Below are 22057 nucleotides of genomic sequence, written 5' to 3'. Positions count from 1 at the left end.
TTGTTTAATTAGAATAGGTGAATTTGGTTTTTCATTATTTGGTTTCATAGTTAGATTGGCCTAAATTGAAAGTTAATTTCTAGCATATATAGTGCACGCATGCTTTGCAAGTTTTACGAAACCCCCGAGTTGACAATTAAATGATAGGTAATTAATTTGCCTCAACAGGACCCATGTTGCTCCCAGTTTTCCCAAAAAATGTCGTTTAGGACCTCAAAACGGCTCCGGAAGTTCAAGACCCAAAAACTGCTAAAAATAGTAAATTGTGCTACAATTAAGGAAACTGAAAAACTGAAAAAGGCAGTTGTGGGGGTCCAAGTGGGATAGGTGGGTGGCCACCAACATCCACCTGGATCATTCCTCACCCCTTAGGAAGCAATGGTCCACATTGCGTTGAGTTCCTCCCTGAGATGAGGAAACTTCTGCTGATCTGGGTCCCTGGTGAGCTGTTATGCAACCTCTGATGTGTCCAGTAATGGTGGGAAGCATGGTCGAGGGTGGTCCATGTTGAACACTTGGTGCAAGCAAAGGAATGGGGAAATGTTGTGCTCCAAAGCATTGTTTCCCATAGCCTTGGTATGGGCTCTTGTAAGGCGTTCTTTCTGCAGATGCAACCAAACTTTGTCGCCACCTGAAACTTGTGTGGTACCTGATGTTGATCATGTCACTACTTGTGCTTGGCATTTTCTAGAATCGAGCAGCGACATATCGAACCATTGGGTAGAGGTGCTCTAGGAGTCAAATCAAATAAATGCTTGACCTGATAGTGCAACGGTGTCCTTGTGGATGAGGAGAAGATGTTCCTGTATGTTTTCATGACTATATCCATCTGTTGTTACTGCTACGTGGAGGAACCCTTTGCGGGGGTCATGGTTGTGGTGACGATCTTCCCCTTACTTTGGGATCGAACCAGACAGAAAATGAATTTCCTAATCTGGGAGATGAGCTTGTTGCATTTCTTAGTAGTGATCAAAGAGGTGGCAGTAGGTGGGGCTACCTATGGTATCCTGTATAATGAATTGCACAAGGAAATAATCACAGAGTGAGGCCTTGACTCATACATAGCATGTCGCCTCCACAAGTATGGTTGGCCTAATAATACATCACAAACATCCAGAGGTGCAACATCACACAATACCTCATTTGTGAAGGGTTTGATGCTGTAGGGAAGGTGGCACTGTTGGTGAACTCGGAGATCTCGTCCTTGGTGAAGCCACCGATACTATACGGTTGCGGGTGTGGTGTAGTCAGTAGGCCCAACTGCTTCACGACCTCTATTGAACTAAGGTTCTTTTGGCTCCCACTATCAACAATGAATTATAGCGGCGAACCCTTCACCCACATCTTTGAGTGGAAAAGACGCTCCCCTTGCTCTAGATCTTCAGGCTCATTCTTTTGGACCTTGGTGGTGGCAACAGTGGCGCTAGGCTCTGCATCAATTATTTGCTTCCCTTTTCCATTCCCCTTGTTGGGTTCTGACTCAGGGTCGAAACCTGCATTTGATTCTGAAGCCTTCAACTCGGCCACCAGCGACTGCTTGGTCCAACACTCACTTGTGTTGTGAGTGGGGCTGTTATGGAACTCACACCACTTTCTTGTATCCTTCTTCGACTTCGTGGTGTTGTTCTTTTCTTGCAGCTTCGACGGGTTTTTTTTAGGTCACCTCGCCTTGGCTTTGTCCTTTGGTCTTCAAATTCGCAGATCCAAAGTCTCGCTTCTTCTATTTAAACTTCTACTCGATCTTGACAACATATTGGTACGTTGTGCCGAGCGAGGAGATGTTCAAGAACTCCATCTCATCCTGGATATATCTGTGTTGGCAGCCGTTGTATTTGAGTACCAAATGCAGCTCAGAATAATTGATACCCAACTATGTGCGAAGGGTATGAAAAATGTTTGTGAACTCTAGCACATCTTGGTCCCTTCCCTCCCTCAGCATGGTCCACTTTATGTATTTGTCCTCATAGCTTTTGACAGGGTAGTACTATTCCCTGATGGTATCCCGGAATGAATTCCAAGTGGGTGTGGCTGAAAATAGTGAGCTCGTACTTTCATCCTTTTTCTCACAGTAGGTTTCCCATCAATCCTTGACGTGGGGAGTTGCTTTGAGAAGAACGAAAATAATCTTTTCCCAACTGGAAAAATCATGAACAGAAAAATACCCTTCTAGCAAATTTAACCATTTATCTACAGCATCTTCATCTATCTAACCCTCGAATATGGGGATTTCAAAGTTAACTTGTACCTTAAAGGGTGTGGCGTTTCCAGAGTAGCTGTTGGAAGTCGATGTGTCGCCCCTAGGTAGTCGCTGAAAAATCTGGGCAAAGTTTTCCATCAGCGTGTTCCTTTGTCACTCGAGGGCTTCTTCGAGCAAGATTTTGATAGGATCTCATGCCCCCTCGTCTTTCTTTTCATCTACCATGGGAGGCCATCGGGATTTGCGAGGTTGGTCTTGCAAAGGTTCGACCAGTTTAAGCCCTAACTCCTTATATCCCGACCTCATTGGGGAAATTCAAAGAAAAATAGAGAAAGAGCAGACTGATCTGATACCATTGATCCATATTTAAATAGGAACACAGAAAATTACAGAGATAACCATATAGAGATGCAGCAGAAATAATACTTCATTTCATTAATGTAAAATACTTAAATATGCTTACAAACATAAATGGAAATAAACTAGCTAGGGCGATGGTAGCTTATCTCTAAGAAGAGATGTGGCGGCTACATGCCTCTGAATTGTGTTACAATGAGGCTCGAAGGCCTATTTATTGTTGAGAAACAATGGAAAACCCTAAACTTCCAAAAACATAACCCTAGGAGATGAAGCGCCACACTATGGGCCCTGTTTCGGGTAAATTGGTACATCAACTTCCTAGGGTCGTAACTTTGGCATACAATCTCCGTTTGACGCGCACCATAGCTCGTTACAAAGATATATCCAAGGACTACAACTTTGGGAAGGGAAACATTGGTCCATAGCCCCATGTTGCTCTCAATTTTCCTAAATATCGTCGTTTAGGGCCTCAAAACGGCTCTGCAAGTTCAAGACCTGAAAAACTGCTAAAAATAGTAAATTGTGCTACAATTAAGGAAACTGAAAAACTGAAAGAGATAGTTGTGGGGGTCCAAGTAGGATAGGTGGGTGGCCACCAACATCCACCTGGATCATGATGCAAGAAGAATATCTATCCATCAAAAAGAATGGGATTTGGGCAATCGTTCCTAGACCAAGTGACAAATCAGTTGTCACCTAAAATGATTTACAAAATCAAACATGTTATTGATGGACACATAGACAAATAAAAAGCTAGATTCATTACAAGGGTTTTCTCATAAAATGAATGCATAGAATATGAATAAACTTTTGCTCCTACTGCCAGGTATACTACTATAAGATCTTTGGTTTCGCTAGCTACTACTATGGGATGGAATATCTATCAAATGGATGTCAAAACAACATTTCTGAATGGAACCATTGATGAAGAAGTATACCTTGAACAACCAAAAGGTTTTGAAATAAATAGCAGAGATACACATGTTTTCAGACTCAAGAAATCCCTATATGGCTTAAAGCAAGCTCCTAGGGAATGGTATGCAAGAATGAATGCATGTCTCTTAAGAATTGGGTTCGTCAAAATCCCTGCAGATGTAAATCTATACATCAAGGTGGTGAAGAATGAACCAATTATTATACTACTATATGTGGATGTTTTTTAATACAGGTGTGGAGTGTAGAATGCAAGAAAATGTTGGCACCCAAATTCTAAATGAAAGATATGGGACATATGCACTATAACTTGGGTTTGGAAGTTTGGCAGAAACCTCGAGAGATATTTTTGGGTCAAGGTAAATACATAATCGAGATATTGTAGAGATTCGATATGATGGATTCCAATCCTATGACTATTCCCATAATCATTAATCTCAAGAAGTTGAGAAGCTTTGAATTTAGTCTCGTCAATCCTAATATCTATTGGAAGTTGGTGGGTTCTCGGATCTACATGGTAAATAAGAGACCTGATATATGTTTTGTTGTAAATGTTCTTAGTCAATTTCAGCTGGAGCGTCATCATGACCATTGGATAGCTGCCAAGCATATTTTGGGATATTTATGTGGCACTATACATCACTTTCTGAAGTATGATGGAAAGGAAGTTAAGTTAACATGTTTTATAGACTCCGATTGGGGTGGTAGTGAGACTGATGGAAGAAGAACTATCAGTAGATGTTTTATTTTTGGATTTGCGATGATTTCATGGATGAGTAGAAAACAAGATCTTATTGCGTTTAGTGATGCCGAAGAAGAATATGTTGCTACATGTGAAGTAGGAAAGGAAGTAGTTTGGTTAAGAAAACTCTTGTCAAATTTGTTTGGAAATCCTCTAGATCCTACAATGATATTGTGATAATAAAAGAAGCATCAAGATGTCTGAATACCTTGTATTTCATGCAAGACAAAACATATCAACAATAAGTACCACTACATTAGGATCTTGGTACAAGATGGGGTCGTGAAGCTACAATATGTTCTGACAGATGAACAAGTAGAGTATGTGATGATGAAGTCTCTTCCGAATAAGAAGTTTGAATATTTTGAAAAGCATGCTTGGGTTAGTTGATATTGCAGATTTATTTGATAGGGACAGATGAAGCATCTAATGGTGGATGCTTGGAAGGACATCTGGTCGGCCTATTTGTTGATGTCTAGATCCCAAAGAGGGAAGGTGGTGTTGGTCATGGAGCTCCGGACTTGGATACACACCTATATCCTTGGGTTGGTGGTATAGAATAAAATCCTGATGGTACTTAGAGATGGCTAAAGCTTGAGTTCCCTTCATCCCACTCAGATAGATTACCCTGGTCAAGTATCTAGTCCAAAACGCCGAGTGTTCTAGAACTCTTTATATTTCATTTCATTTTGAAATATTCCATGTACTCGTATATGTATATAATTATGAATACCTCCCTAGTTAAGAGGGAGTATTGAAGAATGTAACTAGATTTGGTCTTCATAATTGTACAAGTCGAATATTTATTATTAAAGAAAATAACTTGTTAAAGCATGGGTTTCATGCTTGGGTTAAATTTTTCTAGGTCAAAGCCTCCATTGAAGGCTTCATGGTTTTGTCTTAATTCATTAGAGTCATTGTCATTTTTATTACACCCTTCTTGGGCTTTTGTATCATGTAAAAAGAATTATTTTTCAATCAAAAATGTAATTTGTAACCTCCATACCAAGTCAGCTATATCCAGAAGAAGTCGGCCTACATGAGGGAAATTCGACCCAGCAAAAAGGCTATATAAGGATAGGAAATTCTAAATATTTCACTCACTCACTCAACAAGTTCGATCTACAAGAAAGAGAAACAGAAAAAGAGAGTGAAGAAGCCGGAGAAGGATGAAGTTTGCTGGGAATACCTAAATCTAGTTTTGGGATATCTTTCTTTCACACGTGCAAAGATGTTTGGGTTGTTGCTAGGGTCAAAAACCTGTGTCTATTGTAGGTCCGAAATTCTGAACCTGGAGGTCAAAGTTCTGCTGCTGGGGTGCCGAAATTCTACTGAAGTATTTGTTGGGAAGTTTACACTTGGAGTATTTTTTCAAGATCATCTGTTGCAGGGAAGGACTTACTTGATGGTTAGAGGAGGTCTTTTTCTAGGTCTAAGAAGTCTAGAAACTGTCTCATCTTGATTTGAATCTACTGAAGAAAGAGTTTGTGACTGGGTTTTCCCCTTATAGGGGTTTTTCCCTGGTTGAACACCTACATCTTGTGTCTCTTGTTCTTATGATCTTAATACACATATAATTTGATAATTTCTTGATGAGAGATAAACTAATTAAGTAAAATAATCCAACATAATTCACAAGTAATTATCAAGAAAAAGGAATCAAACCCTAAATTCTACTAGCATTGATTTCTCAACACAATCTATCATTATAATAATCAATAATTCTACTAGGACTATAATATATTTCAATGATAAAAATCCTATGTCTGATTAGGAAAGTCGTCATAGATATATATATATATATATATATATATATATATATATATATATATATATATATAATCTATGACGACTTTCCTAATCAGACATAGGATTTTTATCATTGAAATATATTATAGTCCTTTCAGCAAGGCCACTCCAGGATGCCATTTTTTTCCAATTATTGTTTATCCTTTCAAGTTCAATTTCATTACATCCCATAATCGAGCCAAATATTAGCAAAAGATGCATTATATGCCATTCCAAAGTATGTCTACATTATTATAGGGATAACATAACCAGAGACATTTATTGATCCACCGTCGAGCATATGTAGTGATGCTAGACAGCCACTCAGAATTGTGAATTCCATTGAAAATATGAATCTATAGGCCTTGATATTTTTGTCATATTATGGTGGAACAAATGCAATCCATACTTCAATCATATATGTGTGCTACTACGAGCCATTGTGGTGTTCTATCATGATCAAACCCTTATAATATGCCATCAACCACTATAATATATTATTTTTAAATTCCATTGATGTGATCTCCAAAGAGTCATCGGTATAGGTATTATACTACTAATCATATTACAATGTCAATCATTTGTCATTGTATGGATGCAAGAGATTATGAGACATAGTGCGAACAATGACATGGTAACATTCACAGGTGTGCAAGCCTCAGCATGGAAATGTGATCCATTAATATGATCCTCAGAATTTTTTATACGACCCATCGAGCCAAAGATATGAGCTCCATCTGAAATCTAAGATCTAGTATAGTGTGATCTTTGAGCCACGGGATTATGGGGTGATCTATGAACAAAAAGTGATCAATTCATAATATTTTGTATAGTGATGCCACAAAATGCAAACTTTTGTACACTGATGCCATCATAAGATCAATGTTGAGCCACAATCCCATAGATAAAACAATAGAGCCATTGAATATATATGAATAGCGAGTCACATAATAACTCAAATTGTTATAAAGCTTTATAAGAAGAATTCGGGAACTTTAGAAACTTGAATAGATCATATATTTCCTCGAAAGATGAATTAACTCATAGTATTTTCCAACCAGAATGATCTTCAGCCTTCTACTCCAAACCTTAGCTCTGATACCATGTTGGAAACCAAGAGGTTTTTCATTTTTTTTCATTGTATTTTCATTACATGATAATTACTTGTGAGACTGTTAGAATTTTTATTATTATTTTTTCTCTCTTCATCAAGCAATTACAATAAAACATGAAGATCACAGGAAAAAAAATAGCACACAAGATATAGGCTCCAAGCTAGGGAAAAACTTCTCCAAGGGGAAAACCCAGAAAAATATATTCTTATAGAATCAAATCAAATGAGATATCCAAGATCCATAACCACATAAACTTCCACCTCTAGATGTCAACTCAAACCTTCCTTCCTTCCAACAAATTCATCAACAAGAGACTAGCAACAAGAGATGAAACAAGACAAGTCTTCCACAAATTCTAGCACAAGAAGATATCCTCTTTTTCAAATTTTGGCTCTCCACTTCTTCTTTGCCCTCTTTGTGATATTTCAAACCAAGAACATCCAAGTATGTGTGCCCAAATGAGCTCCATATTCCCTTTATTTATATAGTTTAGAGGGTGTGAATAGACATATTCTTTGGGGCAAGGTTGACTCGACATGTAGGCTGACTTGGCATCCAGATGGGGTTTTGTCCCAAAATTATATTAAAACTTTATTTTTGTCTTTCTTTTACAATAGGTACAAAATAGGACTTTGACTCATTGACTCAAAACCTAGAAGCATGAAGGACATGCTTGTATAAAAAAATAATAATAATTTTCCCTTTTATTTTCTTTTCTTTTCTTTTGATTTTTACATAATGGTACAAATTATGAAGATCAAAACTAGTTACATTCTCCAACAAGTAAACCACTTCAACACGGAGATGAAAAACCATAAAATACCTAGAAATTTCTCAAAAAAATATTTGGACAAGTCTGAGGCTAAAAAAAATTTAACTCTGAGGACTTATACGTGACTTCTACTAAATCAATTTGTGTGCATACACAACTATTCTTAAAACAAAGCGTGTATATACACGATTGTATTCAAAAGGACTCGCATCTAGAAATCACTCAAAGGAAATTCAAAGAGAAATGAAGAAGATCAACAAGATCCAACTTTGCAAAAGGTAGAAATTAATTAAAGCGCATGGGAAAGCCTAAAGAGAAGCCTACTACTGAAAATTAACCGTGAGAGAGAAACTAGAAGAATCTTCTCCCTAGTGGAATCTCCATTTTTATTATGGGAAATTCTTTCCTAAGGCCATGGTTATAAGCCTCAACAAATTGGATAAAATAAAAATAAGAACTCAACCCAAAAAATCAAGCAACAAATACAAACTACCATTTAAAGGTTGTAATATTTACCAAGAGATTCAACATTGAAGATGATCCCCTTGTCCAATATGTGTCTCTCACTTCTCATGTCAGGACCTGAAATTAACACATCAAACAAGAGTATAAATCAGAAAAATCAAAGTAATTTGAACATATAATGTTATAGAAATCCAAATATTATTACAAAAACATAAACTATGTTATACTAACACTAAAATGGAGACAGAAAACATGAGCTTCACATTGATTGAATAAGGATCACCTGACTATTTCCATGGGCACGGAATGTAACTATCCTCTAGGTCCATCCTTCTTGGGTCACTTAAGGACTCCTCCTCTAATATTTGCTTAGAAATAACACGAGAGGTAAGATGGGATCAGCATGAGAGTGAGAAGATAAGGAAGTTATAGTTTCCTTGTTGAAGGGATGATTTAAAAGCTCAAGGAAGTAGACTTGAATCAAGAATAAATTTTCCACCATTAATGTATGAATCTTCCACAAGTAGGAATGCATGAATCTTTCACCCAAGCCATCAATTTATACTCCCAAAAATTAGATATGGATATTGGGGCATGTGTTGCAATGGGTAGCTCCCAGTAAAACCTATAAACCCTACCTAAAAACACACAATTATGTGCAAATTAAAAAATAAATAGGGCATTTTGAAGGCATATGCAATTTTATTTTAAGAGATTCAATGACATATGTGTTTTTCTTTTGTGAGAGTCATGTATATACGTGTTATGTTAGAATATAAAGGGTGTATGGAAACTCAAATTTATTTTTTGAAGAATTTTCTGAGAGAATAGGAATATGATGTCAAGGCTCAAAAAGAATTATCATAACAAGTGTGACAAAAGATGCTATAATAGACTCAAAGGAATAAAGAGTAATAAAGGAGACATTGGAGGGTCCTAAAAAAGAAAGATATTGGAAACCCTTAAAAACTAAGCAACATTGGAACAAGGCATCAACCTTGGTTGGCATTTATTAGAGAATATTGAGGTGATAAAGTAATATTGAATGTTGTGGCCTTGCTTAAAGAATACAGTGACCTATTCTCATAGAGTTTCACATCAATAGAAGGGATAATCATGGGACTTGGTTAGATGGGGTTAGAGCTTAAGCCAAGAGTTATGCTTATTAAGGAGAGGCCCTATAGGTTCAACTTGAGAATGAAAGAAAGGGTAAAAGAGGATATCAACAAAATAATTATGGTTTAGTTCATCTTTCCAGTAGAAGAGTTAAAATATATTAGTCCATTTGTCATTCAAGACAAGGAGGCATGGAGAAGCATAAGGGTCTATGTGTATTTTTGGGGATTGAATGCAACTTGTCTTCATTATCCTTTCCTTACCCCTTTTAGTAACGAGGCATTAGACCAGGTGGTGGGAAAGGATACCTACTTTTCATTAATGGCTTCCTAGCATATAATCAGGAGTGAATTATTGAAGAAGATAAGAAGAAGAAAAAATGTCAAAGAGGGGATTCTATGCTTACAATGTAATGCCATTCAAACTAAAGGATGCCCCAACAATGTTTTTCAAGATAGTGGTCATAAGCTTGAGAGTGTACATACACAAGTTTTTGGAAGTGTACTTAGATGTATGGATTATATACATTGTGGCCTTTCTCAAAGCATACAGTGACCTATTCTCATAGAGTTTCACATAAAAAAAGGGATAATCATAGGACTTGGTGAGATGGGGATTGAGCTTAAGAAAAATGTTATGATTCTTAAGGAGAGGACGTATAGGTTCAACTTGAGAATGAAAGAAAGGGTAAAATAGGATATCAACAAAATACTTATGGTTTAGTTCATCTTTCAAGTAGAAGAGTTAAACTAGCTTAGTCCAGTTGTCATTCAAGACAAGGGGGCACGGAGAAGCATAAGGGTATATGTGTATTTTTGGGTATTGAATGTAACTTGTATTCATTATCCTTTCCTTGCCCCTTTTAGTAATGAGGCATTAGACCAGGTGGTGGGAAATGATACCTACTTTTCATTAATGACTTCCTAGGATATAATCATGATTGAATTATTGAAGAAGATAAGAAGAAGAAAAAATGTCGAAGAGGGGATTCTATGCTTACAATGTAATGTTATTCAAACTAAAGAATGCCCCAACAATTTTTTTCAAGATAGTGGTCATAAGCTTGAGAGAGTACATACACAAGTTTTTGGAAGTGTACTTAGATGTCTGGATTATGTACATTTTTTTGAAGGATCTCATCATAACCTTGTAATTGTTATTTGAAAAGTGTTGATGCCTATAAATCTCTCTAAACTTGAATAAGTGCATATTTTATATGTTGTTTGAAAAATTTTCAGGTCATTTTCTTTGTAAAGATGAGGTAATAGTGGATATAATAAAGATAGTGACCATTGTCAACCTAAATTCCCCAAATATTATCCATACATATGGTTGACTATGGCTAACACCAAATACTACTAAATATTTATCAAGGGTTGTGCATCTTTCAAAACATTGATTTGGAATTTTCCCAGAAGGTTAACAAGCTTGTATGGACTATAGAATGTTGTGTGTCCTTGGACACTCTAAGAGAAAAGTTGACAAGTGCATTGATCCTAATTTCTCCCAACCCGATCCTTGAATTTCATGTGCATGTTGAAGCCTTGGCCATTGTCTTAGGAATAATTATGGTATAACCTAAGGAAAAATTAACACCCATTAGAGGAAATTTCAGCTTAAAAGTGGCCTCCTAACTAAAAATCAAGAAATTAATTAAAAATGCCATGTAGACAAATTTTTAATATTAATTTACTTTTATCTACGTTCCACAATATTTATTAGCAGGCAATTTAATAATTTTTTAATATATTATTTTTAATCTTTTACTTTTATCAGAATAACTCAATATATGACACATTTATTAAAATAACTATCTATTTATTTTATATTTAAATTTAACTGTCTATATATATTTTATATTTCACTGCCCATATAAATTTTATATTTAATTATTTTTATGGTGTTTGTTAACGACATTGTCCTTTCTAGAATACATTTTTTAACTATTTAACTACTTTTTAACTATTTATATATTTTATATTTAAATATATATTTTATATTTTTGGCCAAATCCGGTAATTTATCTTTTTCTAGACTTTTTTTAACTATTTAATTCTTTTATAACTATTTTATATTTAACCATATGTTTTATATTTTTAGTTGTCCTCTCTAGAATATTCTTTTTAACTATTTTATATTTAGCAATTTTTTAACAATTTAACTATTTTATATTAAACATTTTTTTAACTATTTAACTATTTTATATTTAATTAATTTAATATTAAATTATATTTAACTATTTTTGTATTTAATTATATTTAACTATTTTTAACTATGTTACATCTAAGACTTTTGTGATCCATAATGTAGAAATCAATCTTTCCAATTAATCACATCGTTAGGATTGGGTCGACGTTTCGAACCAACTAATGTGGTTCATCTGAGAGAATAAATAGCAGGGATGCATCATTGTTCACGGTTAGCCGTTTAACATTAGTCGTTGGTCAAATTATTACTTCGGGGGAGTTAGTTAAATTATTTAATAATTAAGTTGGAACCTAGCCATTATGAAATAATTCATAACAATATTTATATAAAATTATTTGTTAGGGTTGATCTATTTAATATAAAATAGGTTAAAAACTAGCTGTTATTTTGATATAATAAAACAATCTATAAAATAATATTAAAAATAATAAATTTAAATAGAATCAAATGATAGGGGTTGACCTATTGAATGTAAATTGGGTTAAAAATAATATAAAATAATCAATTCAATATTATAAATTAATTATCAATCTTTACAATGGTATTACATCAAAATAATTAATTCTTTATAATATTATTAGTTAGGAGGGACTAATTCAATATTTCTTAGGTTGAAAACTCACTAAAAAGGAATGATTTCAAAATAAAATATTTAAATTCAATAAATTTTACAATACCTTTAAAAAGATTATTGACCAAAATAGGAAAGAGGAAAGCTTATCCTCTTTGAAAAAGAGGAAAGTAAATCTAACCAAAAAAGTTTCAAATGAAATAATGGAAGGCTGATAACAAAAGAAGAGGAAGAGAATAAAAAGGGGAACGGGTAAAGAAGAAAAATAAAAATAAAAAATGAAGGCGAGGAAAAGGAAGGAGGAGTTAAGAAGAAAGAGCTGGAATCCAACTTTTACTTAGTTTCAAGCCATCATCCCTATTGAGGTTTCTGGCACGCCTCTCAATCTCAATTGCTTCCCTCAGTTTCCTGTGGTGGAAACGATCTATTTTAGCGATGACTTTGGATTCTTCAATGCGGACATGGCGTTTTGATTTCTCAGCATGTTCAGCAAGGGCTGACATGTGGGAGCGACTATGTCTAATGTCAGTTGCATGTTCATTGATCATTTGTCTAAGAGACCTATAAGGACCATTTCTATACTATATATTTTTATTCTATTTTTGTTATAAATCACAATAAATTGCAACCAGAAGAGAAAAACATTGGGAATTCAAATTTATTCAACACTGTCTAACACATTCCTAAATTTCATTTCACTGAACATATCATAAAATTTACATCTATTTAACTAAGGCCATAAGGAAATCATACAAAATAATATTGCAACACATATGTACCGTTCACCAGAAGATGAGACTCCACTTGATTTGTTGTTACTTGTCTTCCCTTGTTGCTGGTCACCTCCGAGAGTGAATGACGACGTACTTGATCCGAATGCGATGACCCACCGATTAACCTCCCAGCCTACTCCTTGGGTACTCTTCTTCCCCGCGGACCCCCGAGCTGCAATGGGGTTGTACAATGGAGGAATGACATAGCTGGTAGAGGAGAGCACTCCTTGGCTCAAGAGTCCCCTCTCTAAAATCATCTACCTCACCAAACTCACTATAGTTTCGTAATCACTGCTCTGACATAGTCTCTTTCATCCAACCATAGGATTCCAAAAGTCCCTTCTCCCATGGCTTGCCCCTTCTTTTATAGGAGTCCTCATAGGTGACACTTGGCATGTCATGCATAATTAATTATTTTTTATAATTCAATAGTTTGATTATTCACTCACCCATGTGTCACTCTCTCATCAAGGGTCTCCCAAAATTATTTTCTTAAATTTTAATTTAAAACTAATATTTTCATCACCTCAACAAGATTCCTATTTCTTCTCCTAGTTGCCTCTTGATCCCCCCTTTTATTCCTTAATTTATGTTCATTACTAAAGTCAATTAATGATTCAAGATTGGATCCCCTATCTACTCCCTAATTTAATTCAAGTTATCTCTTAGATGGATATTCTTATGTTGGTTTTTGCCACATGGAGGTTCTCTACATTTCTCTAAATTTAATTTATTATTCTTATTTTAATTCACCTTCCTCTTCTCTTAATTAAGTTTAACTAGTTTAGGATTAATCTTTGTCCTTACAATTATGTCCCTCTTTCCCCTTTTTCCTAATTAAACTACATAATATACCTAATATTTTCCAACATGGGAAGGGTAGAGTTTTTAAGGTAATCTACTTTATTTCTTCCTATGATCCTCTTAACCCAAGTTTTATTTTGATTTAATTACCTCGGTTTCTAACATCATTTACCCTTGATGTAAATTTACCTAGTTTTCATTTCTTGATTATATTTATCAATTAATTTATTTTTAATGATTCCAAGGGTGCCAAGTTTGGTCATGCCCTTCAAGAACTTCCCTTGCAGTTCCAAGGGTGCCACACCTAATAGTTTATTTATGATGCCAAGCGTGCCAAGTTGGTCATGCCCTTCAAGAAATTCTCTTGAAGTTCCAAGGGTGCCACACCACTTGCCCTTCAAGCATTCAGTGACTACGAGGGGAAAGCATAGGTGCAACGTCATAGACCACTATCATCTCTTATGTTGCCTGCTATAGTGAGACTAATGGTGTTGGGGATCAAGGAATCCGCCTTGATGCGCGCCCACCGGTAAAATCCTCATGAGCAACCCAACTCTGGGACCTGCCCCCATGGCATCGTGATTTTCAAAGCTAAGGTGTTTCAACCTTTCCAGCCCAAGTCACGGCAGGAGTGCTAATGGGTGAGATCAGGGACACAGTCCCACCCCTCTCAGGTAGTTCCATCCACTTGTACAACCTCATCACCCATATGTGAGTCATTCAGTCAAGCAACTAATTTGTGCCTGCGACCATTAGAATATAGATAAACATATATAGTAGGTTTCAAAATCGACTTAGAATTTCAAAGATAAAATAATATAAACTTTCATCAAACCAGGTGTCCTCAATTTGTCATATGCGAGTACCTCTGATGGTTTCCTGCCAAACTCAATAATCATCAGTACAAGGTTTCTCAGTGTTAGTCATTGTCATAATAGCATCATTAACATCACCTAGTTATTCGCACCATTGCTCATTGTGAACCAAATCTAATGCAAGTAGGTAACATGGGGGCACATCCATTATGGCTATCATCATCATAAAATCAATAGAGAACATTAATAACCATAAATGCTAGAATCATCATAATACTAATAGATGCATACATAACCATTAATGATATCTTCATCATAATATCAATGGAGAACATACATAAACATCACAACCACTAATAATAGAGTCATATGTCTGGATCCTCAACCTGAGGTCCTCGAAGAATAAAGTATGGACCTTAGGGATAAGTAAATGTTACTAACATATCATTGCCAGTCAACTATAGCGGGGCACTACATACACCCCTCTCAATAATGGACTTCGTCTCGAAGTCCTTGGAATAGGTAAGGAAAATGGTGACACATCTCCTCTGTGTCCTCCAAAGTAGCTCAATTGGGACTATAGTTGTCCCACTAGACCTTAACATGGTCCACTAACAGTCGTCTAAGCTGCAAAGTTCATTGATCCAGTATGTGAACTGGTTCGGCCATCACTGTTCCCTCGTCCGAAACCTGAAATGACCAAAGTCAATAACATGCGAAGGATCTTGAAATATAATGACGCAAAACAGAAACATGAAACACATCATGCATACGCACTAAAGATGAAGGTAAGGCAAGCTTATATGCCACCGGCCCTTTCCTTTCTAAGATTTCAAAAGGTCTCACAATGAAGTCCATTGATGTAACTTCCCATTTAGAATTTGGTAGCTCATGGGGTTTTAATAACCCTGTTGGATGTACATGTTCAACTTTTACTCATTGACACTCTAAGCACCTTACTACCTAGTTCATGATGTCCTTCTCCATCCCTTTCCATAAGACGAGTGGTTTCAGGTCTGCACTCATCCTCTTAACACCAGGGTGTGCCATGTATACTACGTGATGTGCTTCATTCAAGATTAATTGGTGTATATCTTCATTCGGTGGTACATATATTTTTCCCAAAAATCGTAGTAGCCCATCATTATCAAGGGATCATTCTTCATATTTTGGGACCCTCATTGCATCCTCCCTTAAACTTTTGTTAATCTCCTAATACCAGGTGTCTTTAAATTGCAAATCAAGTAGTTTCTCCCTCAAATTTGTCTTTAAGGGAATCACTGAAAATATCTTAGACCTCCTACTTAAAGCATAAACTACCCTATTTATCGTTCATTTTATGTAAGTGATATCAAAATAATATTTACTAATTGGCTCAGGCCATCGTCTTTATCTTGCATTTAAGTGGTCTTGAGGGAATTTGTTTTGTAGCCCACCATGGTCAGTCCTAAGATCAAACTTCCTTCCTAGAAGGTAGTGTCTCCAAATATTTAGTACATAAACAATTGTTGCCATTTCTAGATCATGGGTTGCATAGTATTCTTCGTGGTTTCTAAGTTTCCTTGATGCATAAGCTATTACTCTTCCTTTTTGCATCAACACACAACCCAGCCCTTCCTTGGAGGCATCAGTAAAAACCAAAATTTTCTTATTCCATATCCGACACCTTCAAAATTGGTGTTGTCGTTAATAACACCTTTAACCTTTGAAAAATCTCTTCACATTTTTCAGTCCAAAAGATTTTTTTTTTATTTGGCATAATTTAACTTTGAGTAAAAATGTCAATATGTGGATTTACTAGCACAAAAATGCAAATAACAAAGCACAAATGAAGGGAATAACACGCCTTAGTTTTCACTAGATCAAAACATATTAGACTGTCTTATCTTCAGGAAACATGATATCAAGGTCCACACAAACTAATTGGTTTGAATTTACAAACTAACTGAATTATCTTAGCATTACACCTCTTGCTTACTATACAAGTCCATGCTGACACTGATTATTTCAAAAGAAGCACGTGTTACTAAAACATCTCAAGGAAAATAACTTAAAGCAATGTTTTTTCAGCCTATAAAAACTTAAGGCACATTGATCTTGCCATTGGTAGCAATAACATATTCTTGATCAAAGAGACTAGTTGAGGATTTTGAAATTAGTGAACCAAAATGCCCATTCCAAGTTCCAATTCATCATACTTACAAAAGCTTTGATATGAATTTTCATTCTGCAATAACCACTCCCAATGACTACTTTGTTGTTTGAACAATAATATGTTTACTTTATTTTTCATTTATCATCTAACAACCCAAAAACTTGTACAAGGAACAACCAAAAATAGATTGCTTCAGTTGATAACTTTAAAGCACTGGTGTAAATAATTGAAGCAAGAAAATATAGATTCAGACTGTAATAGTTAAAAGCGTAGAAAGGATTTTTAATGATTAAGGGTGTTATTTAATACTAACATTGTTTTATTCCCAAAAACAAGATTCATTTCAAAGCTTTATCTAGAGAGGAAACGAATAGACCCATAAATACCACAACTCCCTAATGAAAGTAAGACTCGTCAGTATTAAAAATTTGTGTTCTAAATCTAAGGATCACCATAGCAGATTGAAATAGGGAATATAATAGATAGTTTGGGATTTATTTTCAACAATAATAAGAGGCATTAACAATTAGGGTTCATAAGTTATGTTCAAAGCCACTGCGTTATTCTAGGTACCAAAAATAGGCTCTTCTAGTAGTTAATGGAAAATGGCAGCTGTAAGCATCACAAGTAATGAGAGATGGGGACAGAATGTAAATGCAATGGGCCACATAACATCAGAATAGAAAGAAAATTCTAGCTTAGAGAATCAACCATGGTGCCATTCAACTCACAAGCCTTCAATTATTTCCATTTAAATTCAAGTAGACCCTTTGAACAATATTTAATTCAATAACCGTGTGTTAAGAACTTTGAAGGAAACTAATCAAGGAAAATCCCTAGTGACTTACGGTAGAAACTTTAAGCCATATTCAAAATTGCTTCTTTTAAAAACAAATCATTTTGCATATAAAACCATACCAGTTGTTCACAAATACTCCAAGAAAACAAAGTTCAAATCAATGAAAGGGCCCATGTTTCTGGATATTTAATTATTGATCCATCTGAACTGTCAGACTTCAGAAATGAAGAGAAGGAATCATAGAGAAAAGCAGCCTGGATATGAAAAAGAGAGAAGGAAATTTCATTAAAATCTATGAAATAAATTAAGTGATGAACATACTTTTAGCAGAAAGATGCATAAGAATTATTTAGAACTGGGGAGACATAAATTGATCATGGAAATAGATTAGGAAATGTACAGAATTATTTGCCGAATAATTCACGCTACATGAGAAAGTTAAAAATGATGCTCACATGCTTCATATTTTTATGTGATATATAAGTTTAATGGAAGCTTGTCATCATGTTGTTTATCTAAATAAAATTCCTATCCAGTCAAATTGATATCTGACACTGAGGTATTTAGGCCGGAATTCCAAGAAAATACCAAATGAAGATTTGTCACCCTAACTTATGTTCAGTTGTGATTGAGAAGGCAGCAAAGTTTGAACTGTGCAGAGTCCTCAAAGAATTTGAATTTGAAGTTGTTCCAAGAAAATCAAATCTGGGCACTGTTTCTTAATTAAAGAACAAATAGAAACATGGTGCAAAATGGCTATACGTGTCAATTCAATGTGGGTTATACTAGAGGAAACCTGGGTTTACGTTGTGCCTATCCACGTATCTATAAATGTGCTCTGGCAATGTTGAAAATTCCAGCATTGACCGCCAAACTACCATTTCACCTACCTTTACACTATTGTGGATTTCTCCTATATTTCTTAATTTATCATCTTCCATTTTTATTTTTATTTTGAGATTAATCATCTTTTCATTATCCTCAAAATATGGCATGTATAGTAATCTAAGTGCTGGTTTGAAATACTTAGCATCTAATCTTGCAAACATTTTAATTTATTTATGTTAAACTGACTTTTATATACAAAATGGATCCATTAAATCATGGAACGACATGCTTAAAGAGGTTAATGTGTGACCTTGATTAACAATATTTCTCACCGGAAATTGTTGTGGTATTAACAATGTTTCCCGCTGGAAGATTTTCTGTGGCACAAACAACAAACTAAACATGTTGGGTATAATCAGTGATTTGTTTACCTCAAGATTTATTCATTTTTATTTACTGCACTTGTTTTTCCTCATTAAAATATTTTAAACATTCCAAACTGGTCAAACGTGGAAGTTTCTATTGTACTGCATTTGAGAGAAATTTACTTGAATTTCACAAATTTACTTTATTTCCTGCCATTATTAATTTAATTTCCCCAATTTCCCCATCTAGTATGTCAAATTAGATGTCAAAAATGAATTTCTGTTATAATCAGAGCATATTCACTACACTGTTCACCAAATTAATTCCAATCTCTACCCTGTTTTGGCATGAGGAAAATGAAAGAATCGACTGCAGGAATTAATGCACTCATGGAGGCCTTCCTCTGGCTAATCAGCGATAGGAATTCTTTCTTTTCTTGTTTTCGCGGATGCACAGGCAGTGTAAGGCGATGTGATAAATTTGCATTTAAGACAAAATCGATGGATCCATCGGAGAAATTTCTGTTAACTCGGATGTATAGCTCGCGGATTCACTGGAGGGTTCATTTCACTACATTATTTATTTATTTTATTTTTATTTTTTTCACCAGTATTTATTATCTTTTGGTTTTGTCAGACAATGGACAATGATATACTTTTCTGTAACAATAGTGACTGCTAGATTTGTGGGATAACCCCAGGATTGTGGTACGATATTAGATATTTTTATACCGATTTTTTTTTCTCACCAAAAACTTTGCATGCACGATTGATTTATACATTATAGACTTCGGCCCACACGCAATTCCGGGCTTGATTTTAAATAACTTTGGCCAACAGCAATTTAGGGTTTGATTTTAAAGAACTTTAGCCAACACGCAATTCAGGGTTTAATTTTGCAATCTAGGGTTCGATTTTCGTAATTAAAAAAAATTAAGTATGCCAAGTATCAACTCCAACACCCCTGATAATTTCAACGGAGATATTTGTACATATAGGCACCATAGGCCTTGACTAAAGCGTCCGACATGCCGCATGCGGTTTAGTCGGTAGACACTTTGGGCTTTCCCATGCGTCTGGGAACTCTACCACTCATGCTGCTAGGGATGATCAACTGCCTTCTATGCTTTTGCCTTTGTAGTTTTCCCCATCGCTGTTTAATCGGGTACAAATAATGCAGGAAACCGGGTTCCAATTTTGATGGCTTCCTTATATGAAAACCCCATTCTCTGTATATATTCAAGATTTGGAATGAGCTTCCCTTCAACGCTAGAGGCCAGGAGGAATGAATTTTGACAAGTGGGAAAATGCAGATCCTTAAACCCTAGCCTTGTTACCAGGTAGTAGAAAGTGGGTCGAAGTTGATCCTTCACTCTGCATCTCAATAACTTGGGACAGCTGCTGATAAAGCTAGGTATGTCCGAGGCCGCAACCATCACATCTCTTAGCAGAAAAATGAATATCGGCCTCAAGTCGTCTTCCGGATTCGAAGTCATGACCTCAGGACACATGAAAAATATCCTCTGCACGTCCCTCTTCGTCAAGCCCATGTGTTGTAGATAGAACACAACGCTCTGTATGTTGTGTAAACTCGTGGATTCAATTGTCGCAGAGTCTAACAATGTTGTGTATTCAACTCCTATACTTTGCAGGTACATGACTTTACGCTTGAGGGATTGTTGTATGCTAAAACTACTGAATGGCGCTTTAGCAGAGTTGGGCTTACAGGCCAAGGTGAGTGTATCAGAGTCGGTGCACTTTGTAGCACTTAGCACAGGACATGTAATTGTGGTGTTACTTGGACAAAATTTCAACACAATTGGAAGTTTGGGCGACAGAGAGGAAAATGGAAATGGCCAACGATGGATTGGATACAGATATCCAATATCCAAAATCATCTTCCATGGAATTAATCAAAAAAATGTTGCCACTGAAAGACACCTAAAACCTGCATTCATTCGTTTAAAGATAAATTGGTATCAGTATCAAACTGATATTCATCCCATTTTCTAGTAACGACAGTGAGAGGAGAACAATTTATTTAGTAGTAAGTCGGTGGTTTATTTGCTTCATCAATTAGATCAAGGTCACGGTGCTTTTACATTCAGTCCCACATTGTTATGAAACCAGCTCAAGAAAAGATAGAAAAGATAGATCAACGCCTTAGAATTCAACCTCTTCGAGGGGGAAACCTCCTTTACATTACATAAATGAACAATTCTTGGATGATTCAAATGACAAAACCTCCTTTCTATATATAGGAGTCTAAGGAGTCACAATATAATCCAGCCGGCCAAACAATAATAATATAAAGCCACAAAAATAACAATAGAGGGATTCTATGGGGCACAGTAGTAACAATATGGGGGCAATAGGGGCACAACAATATTAATAAGGGGTATAACTACAATAGTAATGGGGTAATCACTAGTATTATAGGGACCCAACATGCCCCTCTCCTTCAAAAAAGTTTTGTCCTCAACGCTTGAGTAGTTCTGGATACTTCTGCATAAAATTTTCATCCTCCCATGTGGAATCTTTAGCAGATAAGTTCTTCCACTTGATAAGATACTCTGAAATTGAACGATTTCGTAGCTGTCGAGTTCTTGTTTCTGTGACTGCTTCCGGTTCCAATATAATCTTTCCTTCCTTGTCAAGTTCTGGCAATATTGTTTGAACTGGGAGCTTGTCGCCTATAACCTTCTTTAAACATGAAACATGGAAAACTGGGTGCAATCGAGAAGCTGCAGGAAGCTCCAATTTGTATGCCATAGTACCAATCTTTTGCAACACCTTGTATGGACCATAATATTTTGGTGATAATTTATTATCCTTCTTAGCTTGCTTGAGGGACATTTGCTTATATGGTTGTAGCCGTAGGAATACCCAATCACCTACATCAAAACATCTTTCACTACGATGTTGATCTTCCTGTTGTTTCATTCTATTCTGTGCCAACACGAGGTTATCCTTTAAGAGTTGGAGGACTTGTTGTTGATGTTCGATGTGATGTTCCACTGCCTGAACCTTAGAATTTTCTCTTAAATATGATGTGATGGATGGTGGTTGATACCCATAAAGTGCCATAAATGGGGTCATTTTTGTTGCTATATGGAAGGAAGTGTTATACCACCATTCAGCCAGAGGCAACCATTTGACCCATTGTGTTTGTTTATCAGATACAAAGCAACGAAGATATCCTTCCAAACATTTGTTTACTATCTCAGTTTTCCCATCAGATTGAGGATGAT

At 35.7% G+C, this 22057-nt stretch overlaps 1 protein-coding gene across 1 annotated transcript; it reads right to left on the bottom strand.

Moving 5' to 3' along the window:
- Window positions 1-19963: 19963 nt before the first annotated feature.
- LOC149222261 (transcription termination factor MTEF1, chloroplastic-like) lies at window positions 19964-20719 on the bottom strand. The gene has a single exon (XM_089387552.1). The coding sequence runs from the start codon at window positions 20702-20704 to the stop codon at window positions 19964-19966; it is 741 nt and encodes a 246-aa protein (XP_089243678.1). The 5' UTR covers window positions 20705-20719.
- Between the last annotated feature and the right edge of the window lie 1338 nt (window positions 20720-22057).

Source organism: Pinus tabuliformis, chromosome Q (genome assembly GCF_031772625.1).
Source record: "Pinus tabuliformis cultivar Carrire ecotype Pingquan chromosome Q, CPIR1, whole genome shotgun sequence".
Classification (NCBI taxonomy): Eukaryota; Viridiplantae; Streptophyta; class Pinopsida; order Pinales; family Pinaceae; genus Pinus; species Pinus tabuliformis.
The sequence above is the reverse complement of the archived record's forward strand: the minus strand, read 5'-3'. Positions and strand labels throughout refer to the sequence as shown.

Excerpts from the sequence above, each read along its gene's own strand:
- LOC149222261 (XM_089387552.1), bottom strand. The coding sequence starts at position 20,704 with ATGATTTTGGATATTGGATATCTGTATCCAATCCATCGTTGGCCATTT.